A 12,568-nucleotide genomic window follows, 5' to 3' on the forward strand; every position below is an offset into this window, starting at 1 on the left:
CTGCAGATGGAGACTTGGAGTCACTGTTGAACTGTGCTGAGGCGTCTTCATGAGGACGCGTCACATTAACATTTCACTTCCAGACCTGCAGGGAAACATCACAGTCTGTTCAGAGCTTCATCTGGAGTCCAGCTGTTTGGTTTCCATGTATCTCCGCCTGCTCTGTGTTCATTTGTGTCTCCACATTCATCCGTAAAGTCACATACATGTCATGTGACTTTCTTTTATCTGTTTCCTGTTTGTTTGTGTGACTTCAGAAGAGACGTTGTGCTGATGTTCCTCCTGTTTCTCTGTGGCGATGTTTCAGAAGTGATTCATGAACAGCTCAGTCGACCTGTTCGTTACCATCAGCTCATTATATGACATTTATTAACAGGAAATAATAATAATAATAATAATAATAATAATAGATTCTACAGCTCTTATTGTAGGTTTTGTTTTTTAAAACTAAGATGCAGACATGAGATTGAAACTGATCTTCTCATCGACCTCTCAGAAATACAGAGAATAAGCACGTTTAAGTTTTCATTGAATTAATTTTTACTTCTATATACGCTTATATTTCATGTGCTTGTGATGCCTCCTGACTCATTTGTAAAGTTAAAGGAACAGTTCACCAAAGAGTTAAAGTCCAGCCATCGTCTCCTCCTGATGATATAAAGTCAAGTCTGGAGAAGCCCCGAGATCACAACCCTTGATGTGCGGTCGAGCACCCGCCTCTGACGCTTTTATCTCAGCAGCTGCAGATTTCAGCTTAATAAACAGTATAAATATCATCTCCTCAGATCAGGTGCTGATCTCTGGGCCTCTGGAGACTTGGATCACAGCAGACGAGCTGTGTGGAGACATCTGATGTTTTACTGGAGGATGGAGATGATGACTGAGTTTACATTTTTGGGTGAACTGTTCCTTTAAGTGGAGTCTCTGCAACACCAGCTGTTGAACCTGAAGGACCCGGTTGTTAGAATAAGAGAAGATAAACGTCCTTCCTCCTCCTCCTCCTCCCGTCTGCCTCAGTAGGTTTGTCACAGTAAAGTTGGTGGTTATGTGCTGTAGTGCATCCAGACACTTAACGCAGGTTTCTACCCCACCTTCCTCCTCCTCCTGCTCCTCCTCCTCCTCCTCCTCCTCCTCCTCCTCCTCCTGCTCCTCCTCCTCCTCCTGCTCCTCCTCCTCCTGCTCCTCCTCCTCCTCCTGCTCCTCCTCCTCCTCCTCCTCCTGCTCCTCCTCCTCCTCCTCCTCCTGCTCCTCCTGCTCCTCCTCCTCCTGCTCCTCCTCCTCCTCCTCCTCCTCCTCCTGCTCCTCCTCCTCCTCCTCCTGCTGGCCTGTAGAGAAGGAAGAGCAGTCTCCTCTGGGTGAGCTGGCCTGGGACGTGGACCAGGGACTGATAGCCCAGCTCAAGGAGCAGTACAGGAAGGAACGCAAGGGCAAGAAGGGGGTAAAGAGTAAGTGGAGCTCCAGGCCTGCAGCTCATCCTCCCTCCTCACTCACTGACTTTCATTCCTCCGACTCTCTTTGTGTTTGTGTTTTCTCTCCTCTCAGTCTGGTAGGAGTTAACTGGGTTATTGACAAAAATCAGGAAGTTCATCATAAATGCAGAGGCCGGTCAGCTGATATTCAGTCACATAAACACCGCTTGAAAAATGTACTTTCATTCAGGGCTGTGCAGTGAACACAGAGCTCCGTCTCCCCTCCAGCTCCTGACACACATTTACCTGATGACACCTCCGTTTGCTCGGCTGATGTTGTGTCGCAGTAACTGATGCGACCTGGAACAAACCCTGCAGCCGCCCACGTGTGTCCCACCTGTGCGTCCTCCTGAGGTCCTGCAGTGGAGGCTGAAGCTGATTATTTTGGTGGATCAGTTTTCAAACTTCTCGTCAGTCGCACCAAGTGACGAGCCGAGATCTCCCTGCAAATCGTCTCTGTGACACGTGTTGTCTGATCGCTCTGTGCACGGTTATTTCTGATTCCCTGGAACGGTTTTTAAGAGATTTTAATTAATGAGTGCAAACGACTGATGTGGTCATTTAAAAACTCCTTCATTATGAGGTATTGAATGGAGCTGGTTCCCACCGTTTGTCTCACTCACAGTGATAATATAAATACGTTACGTGTAGCTGACGCCTTCACTGTCCCTGTTTACAGGCCTAAAGACAGTCTGCGTCCGTGTAAACACTGCAGGGCTGATGAAGTGAATGTGACCTGCTCACCTGCAGTCTGTATCTGCACCGTCTGAGGTCTTAATTAGCTGATGAGACGAACGTTAAAGCGAACACCTTCTGCTGCAGGTTCATGTGAACTGAACATGACTAACTCGCCGCTCGCCGCCCTCGTTGACGACGCCGTGATGCTGTTTCACTGCAGAACAACACATCATGATGTCTGTGAGTGGAGAAGAACAATCACCCCTCAGAAGACAAAGAGCAGGAAGTGTCTACGTTTGAATAAATATATAGATTATGTATTTTTGCCAGTGGCGATGTGATATGTAAACCGCTGACCTTCACTGTATTCAGGTCGTGTAGAAGCTGAAGGTTAGAGATGAGGGTCATATTCTGATAGTTCATGCAACTATGCCGTTCTGAAAAAATATATTTTCCATTGTTTTTTACCGCTGCCTGGAAATAATGTGATCCCACCAGGTGTAGAGTTGCTACAGGCCTCAGTAGAGTCGTGTGATCATTGTCAGTATAAGCCGGTGCCGCTACATGCTGCAGAACATCCAGACTGCAGATCTTTGAATAAGCAAGTAATGGTCCAGTGGTGCTCGGTGGCTATCGAATGGCATTTTTGCTGAAAGTGACCGTTCCTACCTGAGGCACAACAGTAACCTGATGAGCAGACCACATCTTATCGCCATTAACAAATCCAAATCTCTACGTTTACCTTTTGAGACATGGAAATAAATCTCCACGGTGACTGACTGCGTTACGTCTTGGTAACACATATCTGACGTGTCTGCAGTTCAGTGTGGTACAGCAGTCAGCAGTCACTGACACATGTTCCTGCTGCAGGAGTGAGAGTCGTTCCTCCCTGTTGATCTCAGTGTCTCTTCTGTCCTGAGGTTTAGTGTTGAAGGTGTCTGGTGATGTCACTCTTCTCCCCTCGTCTGTCGCTCTGTTTGTTTAGTCTCTTTGGTTTAGTCTTCACACATCATCTGTTCTTTTTCATTATCTACATCATCTGTTCTTTATATTTTCTACCTTGATGCATTTTTCCTGAATCTCTTCACTTAAGGACTGCACTGACATTAACCTGTCTGATCCTCCCTCTCATCCATTATTGAAGCATTATTATTCATGTATCACCTCCACAGAGATGTGTCACATCTGTGTAAAACCAACAGTAACTGTACTTTAATGGACTATGCTGTCGTCCGTGACGGCACAGCCGATAACATCCAGAATTAATGTCGGTGCATCCTGAACATCCCTGTTAGTTTCTTCATGTCACACAGCAGCTGCCACATTTCATCTGTTTCATCCTGCAGAGATTCTTCTTATTTCTGTTTGTTCACTTTGTGTCTCTGGTTTATTTCCCTTCATGGTTTCTGTTCGGTCTCCTGCAGAGCTGCTGCTGCTTTCTTCAAACTCATTCACTCTGTTTTTCTCTCTTCAGTTCTCTTCACTTTGCTAATGTCTGTTTTTTCATCTCCTTCTCCCCAAACACAAATTGTTTTTACATAACTCCCCCTCCGATCTTCTTCTGACTCCATGTGTCTGTTTCCTCTTATTTTTGTCTCCCATCTTCTCTTTCTGCTGCCACCACCCTCCTCCTCCTCCTCCTCCTCCTCCTCGTCCAGGACCAAACCGGTCTAAGCTCCAGGACATGCTGGCGAACCTGCGGGATGCTGAGGAGCTTCCCTCCATGCAGCCGCCCGTGACGCCCCCCTCCCGCCCCGCTGTACCCAGACTCAGTGAGCCCGAAGTGGGGCGGCCTGAAGACGGTGAGCTGCCCTCCGTCTCAGTTCATTAGTCCGTTGATCAACTTATGTTTCTGCACAAACAGAACAAGATGTTTCTCATTTAAACACTGCATGAAGACAGTTCTTTGTCTCTGTAGAGGCGATGACTTTCCTGCCGTCGTCTGGGAAGTCGTTCATCCTGGGCAGAGTGGACGAGGCGGTTTCTAACGAGCTCGGACTGGGAGAACTGGCCGGACTGACTGTGGCCAACGAGGCCGACAGCCTGGCGTACGACGTGAGTGAAACGACCCGACAGTTTACAGAAAACACTGAAAACAGTTCAGCAGCAGGACGGTTTCAGGTCACGCCTCGGTTTTTTTACACAGAACTCAAAACATCAAATGAAAAATAGCAAATCACTTTAAAAACTCCTGCAAAAGACAAAAAACAAAGGCCTCAGTTTGTTTTGTCCTTATATTTATTTATTTCAGCTCTAAAACTTCTTCACTTTCTTCTTGAGGAGTTTAAAGAGACCCTCTTGATTTGAGGTTGGCAGGCAACCAGCTGAAACAAAAAATGACTTTCAAAATCACAAATCAGATCATTTCTCTATTTTTTTAAATGAACCAGCTGCACACGATGCAGTCACTGAACACCAGTGGTAGTAATGTTTATATCTGTGCAGCTTTGGGTTGAAAATCTGATCTGTTGTATTGTTTTAAACTCATTGTACTAAAGAAGTACCTTTAGTACCATCAGCACATTGTAAGTGAGAGCCCTCCCTCCCTCAGATCACCAATAACAAAGATGCTCTGAGGAAGACCTGGAACCCAAAGTTCACCCTGCGGAGCCACTTTGACTCGGTCCGGAGTCTGGCCTTCCACCCGGTGGAGCCCGTCCTGGTCACGGCCTCCGAGGATCACACCCTCAAACTCTGGAACCTCCAAAAGACGGCGCCCGCCAAGAAGTGAGAGTTTAAAAGTCACCTGAGCTGCAGAGACCTGACCCAGGCCTCTGTTAGAGACAGGCCTTTATTTTTATTTTTATAACAAGTTTGGTCATATTTTTTAGTTTTCTGATCTGCTCCCGTTTGATTTTGCTGCTCTTTAATCCTCCAGATGTGCTGCTTTAGACGTGGAGCCCATCTACACATTCAGAGCTCACAGGTGAGATCTGTTGTGATCGATACATCCGCTCATATTCACATTCTTTGCAATGATCCCATAAATGTGGTTATCAGACACTTTCGACAAAGATATGTGGCAGAGGCAGGACAGTTTAACAATAAACTCTGTTTGACATCACTGAAACATTCATCTTCACTGACAATTCAACACTTCTAAATCTCACCAAGCATCTTTGTTATAATCTGATGTCTCATCTTAAGTGTCCGCCGGGCTCGAGTAATGAAGTGTAATGAGGCTGACGTGCCATTAAAGTAAAAACCGTTTGCCCTCCTCGTGTAGCGGAGCGGTTCTGTGCATCACCATGAGCTCCAGCGGTGATCAGTGCTTCAGTGGCGGAGTGGACGGTACCATTCAGAGCTGGAACACGCCCAACCCCAACGTCGACCCCTACGACTCATATGGTTCGTTCCAGCACTGACGCAGTTCAATAAAAGCTGTTGCAGGAGGAGTATTTTTAGTTTTCCTCCACGTTTCATGTCTCTTCTCTCTCAGAGCCGTCCGTCCTGCGGGGGGCGCTGTGCGGTCACACGGACTCGGTGTGGGGTCTGGTCTACAGCTCGGCCCACCATCGCCTCCTCTCCTGCTCGGCTGACGGAACGGTCCGGCTGTGGAACGCCGCCGACACCTCGCCGTCTCTCGCTGTTTTCAACGAGAGAGGAGGTGAGTACCTGATGGTTTGATCTGCAGTAAAAGTACCTGAACCACAGAGTAGAAATACTCTGACTGTACGTACTTGGTTCATGGCAGCTGGGCTCTGTGTCCGCTCTGGTTCCCTGGGTCACCTGTTGACGAGTCTCTGCTGTCTGTGTTTGTCAGAGCTCGGCGTTCCCACCTCAGTGGACCTGGTGAGCAGCGAGCCGGCTCACATGGTGACGTCCTTCACCACCGGCCACATCGGACTCTTCAACATGGAGACGCAGCAGCTCATCCTGAAGCTGGAGTCTGCCGGGCCGCCAGGTAAATCAACCGACCAATCACAGATCCACACAGAGGTGACCGCAGCACTAGTGAATCTGATGAGTGGAGCTCCGTCTGAGGACTCACTGATGTTGTGAATCTGATTTGCTGAGTTATTCTGTGAACTTTTCTTTGAAGACATGAGTAAACAGAAGAATATTCATGTATGGCAGCCAAGAGGGGACATTATTAAAATGCTAACTTGTAAAATGAAAATACAACAGACCACAGGCACCGTTTAGCACCGACTTTAGAGTCTTCGATAATGAAAAGTCAGGTGCTTTTTTCATTTTCTAATCGTTAGAAAAGTGTCTTTTCTTTTTCATTCGGTCCCTAAAAGAGCGTCGTTACCTTTTACTGTAAATGCAATAAACAGGAGGTCCGTCTCTTTTTACTGTCTGACTTCCTGTCAGCTCTCAGCCCATTGGTTCCTGCTGAAGACATAAATCTCACTGATGTGTTTTTAATAGTTTTTGGATCATGAAGCTCTACAGCGCAGAGGGAGAAGATAAATCAGGCTGTGTGACACTAATACATAAAAATACATGTATAAACTGAACTCTTCTCTTCTCGTCTGCTGCTGCTTTATGTTTCCTGTCGGCGCCGTGAGACAAACCTTCTCTGCTGAAGTGCTCTCAGTCCTGACAGACTGAAGATTGTTGGTTTTAAATGTTAATGTCGTTCTTCTCACGTCCGCCTCCACACAGACGCTCCCTGCAAGATCAACAAAGTGCTGAGTCATCCCACGCTGCCAATCACCATCACAGCTCAGGAGGACCGACACATCCAGTTCTTTGACAACAACACAGGTAACAGACCGAGTGGCACCGCTCAGCTGCTGCTGCTGCATGTGTTAAAGGAACAGTCCTCCAGTTTCACATCTGGGTTCACTGGTCAGAAATCGTCCCACTCAACCTGTTGTGTAATCAGGACTTCTGTCAAGTCAAGAGAGAAAACAACCCGGTGATGTCTCAGAGACAGAAACCCTGAGCTACAGAGAGGATGTGGCAGGCAGGGTCGGATGAAAGAGGCTACTGAGTTGCATTATGGGAAATGTAGGAGTTTTTGGGGCTTGACCCGCACTAAAACTCAAGATTTCTCGGATTCTGCAACATATTTATGGAAGCAAAATACTGAACGACTGTAGTGTCTCTTTAACAGGTCGAGATTTCAGCTAATTAAAGAAAATAAGAGTTATTCAGCTGAATATGATCCAATCAACACTGTTTCACTCCATCAATGAATCGATGGTAACAGAATAATGACCCACTTTAAACCAACGCTGCTGTAAAATGTGATTTCTCTCGACACGTAGAAACACTTCATCCTACAGTTCATCTCAAAGTCAACACATCTGGTGATATTATTCTGTTTTGAATCGAAGGTAAACTGATCCACTCGATGGTCGCCCACCTGGACTCTGTCACGAGTCTCGCTGTGGATCCAAACGGGCTGTACCTCATGTCTGGAAGTGAGTATTCACCCACACGCTGTCAGATTTACAGATAAAAATACAGTATTTAATAAACCTTGTGATGAAAACACCAGTGTGGAATATTTAATATAATAATATCTCTCTGTCTCTCTCTCTCTCTTTCTCTCTCTCTCTCTCTCTCTCTCTCCCTCTCTCTCTCTCTCTCCCTCTCTCTCTCTCTCTCTTCCCCCCAGGTCACGACTGCTCGATCCGTCTGTGGAACATGGAGAGCAAGACGTGCATCCAGGAGTTCACCGCTCACCGCAAGAAGTTCGAGGAGTCGATCCACGACGTGGCGTTCCACCCAACCAAGTGCTACATCGGCAGCGCCGGGGCCGACGCGCTCGCTAAGGTCTTCGTATGACCTGAAACCGCCTGCAGCCGCCCGTCGGGCTCAGAGGACGAGCGGAGTCCGTCTCCACCTCTGAGTCCGGATGAGGAAGCAGAAAACTGAACTGATCCTTTAAGATTTGTCAAATATTCGTCCCGCTCTCCCCCCCCCGCCCCTCGGACTTAGGCTGGCCCGGGTCCTCGAAACAAACAAACCTCCGGATGAGACGATGAATGAAACAGGAAGTGGCAAAAAATAAAAGCAGGATCTCTCGGTACATTTAACTAAAGCTGGAATCTTTTTTTCTTTCTGTCGCAGGTGAAACTGGAGCGTCACTAACACCACACTCTCCCGTCAGCAGCCTGTTGTTTGAAATGTGTTTCATGACGATGTGCCTTTTTTCTTCAGAACATTAATTCTCTCCGGTGTCGATCAGAAGATGATGGAGCAGCAAAATAAGTCAAATAACAAACCCAGTTTTTAAAACAGAATCAGTCGGATCAGAATGTGTCTCGTGAGCTCGTCCATCGTGTGACGACAGAGACCCAATCTCCACATTTCTGATCAGAACTCGTGTGACCTCTGAATCTGCACAGGATTTTTAATTTGTAATCCATTTGGAGTGGTTTTATTATTTCCTGTTGTGAAAGAAGATGTAATCAGTCCGATTTTTGGAGAGTTTCATCCTGTTAACGTCCACGATGGAGGTGAGAGGTCGAAGGTCATGACCATGAGCTGCACTGGAAACGGTGCCTTGCTCAAGGACAATTGTTGCTGGGTGGACAGAGACTCTGTCAGCAGGTCGGATGACATCTGAAGAGTTTCATTTCAAAAAGAGAGTTTTTATCACATTTGTCTGAGGAAGAGGAGGAGGAGGAAGAGGAGGAGGAGTCTGTGTTGCTGTGTTTACATCCTGCAGCTCTCTTCAGGCTTCATGCAGTGATGAGTGATCAGTCAGACAGATGAAACAGACTCGTCCTCCGACAGAGAGACCGTGTTGTTACATAATAAGATCTTTTTTGTCTCGTTCAAGAAGTGTCGCTCTGAAATCTCTGGAGAGGAGAGAGTTGTCACAGTTGTTGTCTCGTCTCGACTGTCAAAATCAGTTACATGTTCAGTCGTGACGTGAATAAATTCTTCGAGGTAAACTCCAAACTCCTCTCTGCAACTCTGACTCACGTTTCCACCGTCGTCTTCCTGCAACAACTCAGAGCGAGACAAACAGGATCTTATCATCGTCTCTGTGATGTTGTCAGAAAAAACAGAAACACTTCTAGTAGACGTAACTTTGACGGTCGCAGTTGACTCAAAGGATCACGTTGCAGTCGTGTCGCAGCTGTGAGAATGTGTGAAGTGTGAATCATTTACACACCAAACCACACAAATATAGAAAAGTACTGGAATTCCCCTTTAATACTAACTGGTGTCACAGTGTGGCGCTCCCTCCCTCACAAACAATCTTTGATTCAGAGAATTAACTGAGAGTTTATTTCTGCCCGTTGAGACGCGGTGACGACTGCACCGACTGTAACGACTGCACCGACTGTACCGACTGTACTGACTGTACTGACTGCACCGACTGCACGACTGCAGCGACTGCACCGACTGTACCGACTGCACCGACTGCAGCGACTGCACCGACTGTACCGACTGCACCGACTGCAGCGACTGCAATGACTGCACCGACTGCAGCGACTGCAACAACTGCAGCGACTGCACCGACTGCAGCGACTGTACCGACTGCACCAACTGCAGTAACTGCACCGACTGTAACAACTGCAGCGACTGCACCGACTGCACGACTGCACTGACTGTACCAACTGCAGCGACTGCACCGACTGTACCGACTGCAGCGACTGTACCGACTGCACCGACTGCACCAACTGCAGCGACTGCACCGACTGCAGCGACTGCACCGACTGCACCAACTGCAGCGACTGTACCGACTGCAGCAACTGCACCGACTGTACCAACTGCAACGACTGCAGCGACTGCACCAACGTGGCAGCAGCAGTGAAACGATCTACATCAGCCTCTAGAAACGTTTCTCAAATGTTTTCAGAGCTGCAACATGAAACGTTTGTCTGAGCAGCTGTTTCAGTTTGTGTTTCAGTTTCGTTTGTGTTCTCCACGTTCACACCTGAGCACCGACTCACCTGTTCTCGAGCGTCTGATCCATTTTCTCCCTCCTGTTCTGTCAGGAGACGAACACCGCAGGAGGTTCTTCTTGTTTTGAAATGAAACCCTTCAGCGTGTCTGAACACGTTGTGAATGAATACTGTAATATACTGTACTGAACCTCCACCTGTAAACACACCTGCTGTCATGTGACACTTTGATAGTCGTAGATCAGACGAAGTGAAATCTCACCTGAGGATCGAATCTCTTCTGAGTCTGTAGTTTTGATCGACGTTGTGATGACGAGGCTCGATTTGAAAAACCCTGCTGCTTTTTGTTGTGTATTTATATTTGGACGAACTACAGCGAGAACAAACCTGCAGTGAAGCTTTTCTCATTCCTTTGTTTTACTTTGGTCATATTAATTATTTATTACTACTTTAAAAAAACGCCAAATTTAAAAGCCAAAACATTCAACCCGAGACGTCGAGATGCTTCCTACTAAACCCTGTTGTTGCTAATGCTAATTAGCTCGTTTTGTTGTAAAAATAACACTTGTTTAGCTCCCGAACTGCACACGAGCTCCCCTCCAGATTTGTACATGCTTTATATGCTGAATGCCTGAAAATACTGTATTTTGTGTAATTATTATTATTATTATTTGGAGCGATTACTAGTTTTTTAAACAACTCTTTGTGTTTGGTGACAGACTTGTAAGATACAGGTAGATATTTTTTGTAAACTTCTTCTCTGTTTTACTTGAAAAGTGAAGTTTTCTTTCCGTTGGGGTTTCTGCTGGTGTTGTTAGACGTACATGTACATGACTTTACCTCTCAGCACTACATAACACTTTGTTTCTGCTTCTTACCAAACTCTCGTCTCCAACACGCAGCCGTGTTCCTCTGAGGGGAAACTGTGGGAGGTTTTTAAAGGGTGAACAGAGATGTGTACAGTTTTTAAGTATTAAAGCAGATCTATTTATAAACCTGGTGTAATTAAGGGAAAACGTAACCGCAAAGTGAAAGTCTACCAATCATTAACCAGCTCGTAGGCGAGCTGTGATACTGAACATTATCCGTGCGACTCGCAGCACGTTAGCGGCTGCAGTTTAAATTCAGCTTCCCTGTAAAATGATGTAGAAGATGAATGGAGTCTGGTGGTTTTGCTTGCACAGAAATGTTTATTTTTTGGGTGAACTGTTCCTTTACTAGATGGCCGAGAGTTTCTCATTAGTTTAACCGTTGAACACACACCCGGCTAGTTTTACTTTTCTATAACCAAAGCGTTTCCTTCAGATCCTCGAATAAAACAACCGGAGTCAGTTCAGGATCGTCCTCACTGAGCAGCTGACGTGTCCACAGGAGTGATTCCCTGTGTGTTTCTGAGATTTATCAGCCTTGTTCGGTAACTTTACTGCCTCGTGTTCCCCAGATCAGGATCTTTTATCTTTAACTTTAAAGTTCTCACCAAACTACCTGAGGAGCAGAGACAGAAAACATTAAAGGGAAGCAGGATCCCTTTAATGATCCGACAAGACCTGAACCAGAATCAGTGGAGTGGACTAACACCAGACTCCATTCACATCCGTCTACTTTATGTCAGAGCAATACACTCAGTATGTGTGCCAACGATCTGAGCTGATTTAACACGTTGATTTTTCAAACCTTGACACTGATGATAGTCGGCCGCCGGGCGTCACTCACACTACATCAGCAGTAACAATCGCCAGTAGTGATGTAGGCAGCTGAACTGTCAGTCAAACTATCTTCAGAGTTATATTTTGTCGTCTTCGGTGGCCAAAAGCAGAGCTGAACCTCCACTGTAAATTATTGTTGTCTTTAATGTGCACAGTGAAACTATTAAAGAGAGATTATAGACGCTAACCCGTCCGTACGTGAAGTACAGGCAGGTTTCATTGTTTTCAAAATGGGAGAGTGACAGATTTATCAGTAACAACAATAAAGGAATATGTTGTATATCATCACGTGTCTCTTTATTTAAACACGGACGCTCATCAAACGTACAGCAACACACTCACTGGAAGCTGCATGACGACAATTCAGTGCTTATTGGAGAAGTTAGAAAACAGTAAAACAAAGTATTAATAAACAAAGAAATACAACTTATCGATCAGTTAATGAAGGAAAACAACTTTTTTATGTGACAGACGAGACTAGAAAGAGCAATTAATAGAAAGAAAGAGCCAAAATATACAAAATTCAGGGAGTTTAATCCTGAAATTAAAGTTTGAGAGGAAAATGAGGTGTCGATATGATTCAATCAATATCATGAAATATAGTCATTCTTATTATATACTGTCAATAATATGGATTCATATTGATAAAGATTCACTTCACTTTTTCTGAGGACATATTGTAGTTTTGACTCTACGTTGTTCAGCAGCAGATACAGAAATAAGATGACTTCAATGTCATTTTAATTTGAATATGCAATAAAAAAATGTATTTATGTCTTGATCAATAATACTTTGGAGCAACATGCACAAATAACTCATCCTTATTCAATATATTAATATTTTATATTGAGTAAATGAGTGTGAAGAATTTGAAACAATGGGAACTTTTAAGTGTAAT

At 45.5% G+C, this 12,568-nt stretch overlaps 1 protein-coding gene across 1 annotated transcript in view; it reads left to right on the top strand.

Annotated features, from left to right (window-relative positions):
• The window catches only part of LOC140998774 (striatin-like), a 13,276-nt gene extending 1,321 nt beyond the window's left edge, over positions 1–11,955 (top strand). The window contains exons 2-12 of the mRNA XM_073469154.1: positions 1,196–1,445; positions 3,806–3,949; positions 4,066–4,202; positions 4,699–4,874; positions 5,026–5,073; positions 5,374–5,495; positions 5,587–5,754; positions 5,911–6,051; positions 6,759–6,860; positions 7,436–7,522; positions 7,720–11,955. Coding sequence (XP_073325255.1) covers positions 1,196–1,445; positions 3,806–3,949; positions 4,066–4,202; positions 4,699–4,874; positions 5,026–5,073; positions 5,374–5,495; positions 5,587–5,754; positions 5,911–6,051; positions 6,759–6,860; positions 7,436–7,522; positions 7,720–7,889 — 1,545 coding nt within the window. The 3' untranslated portion in view covers positions 7,890–11,955. The remainder of the gene's footprint in view (positions 1–1,195; positions 1,446–3,805; positions 3,950–4,065; positions 4,203–4,698; positions 4,875–5,025; positions 5,074–5,373; positions 5,496–5,586; positions 5,755–5,910; positions 6,052–6,758; positions 6,861–7,435; positions 7,523–7,719) is intronic.
• The last annotated feature ends 613 nt before the right edge of the window (positions 11,956–12,568 follow it).

The sequence above is a fragment of the Pagrus major genome, chromosome 1 (assembly GCF_040436345.1).
Source record: "Pagrus major chromosome 1, Pma_NU_1.0".
In the NCBI taxonomy this organism is placed as follows: Eukaryota; Metazoa; Chordata; class Actinopteri; order Spariformes; family Sparidae; genus Pagrus; species Pagrus major.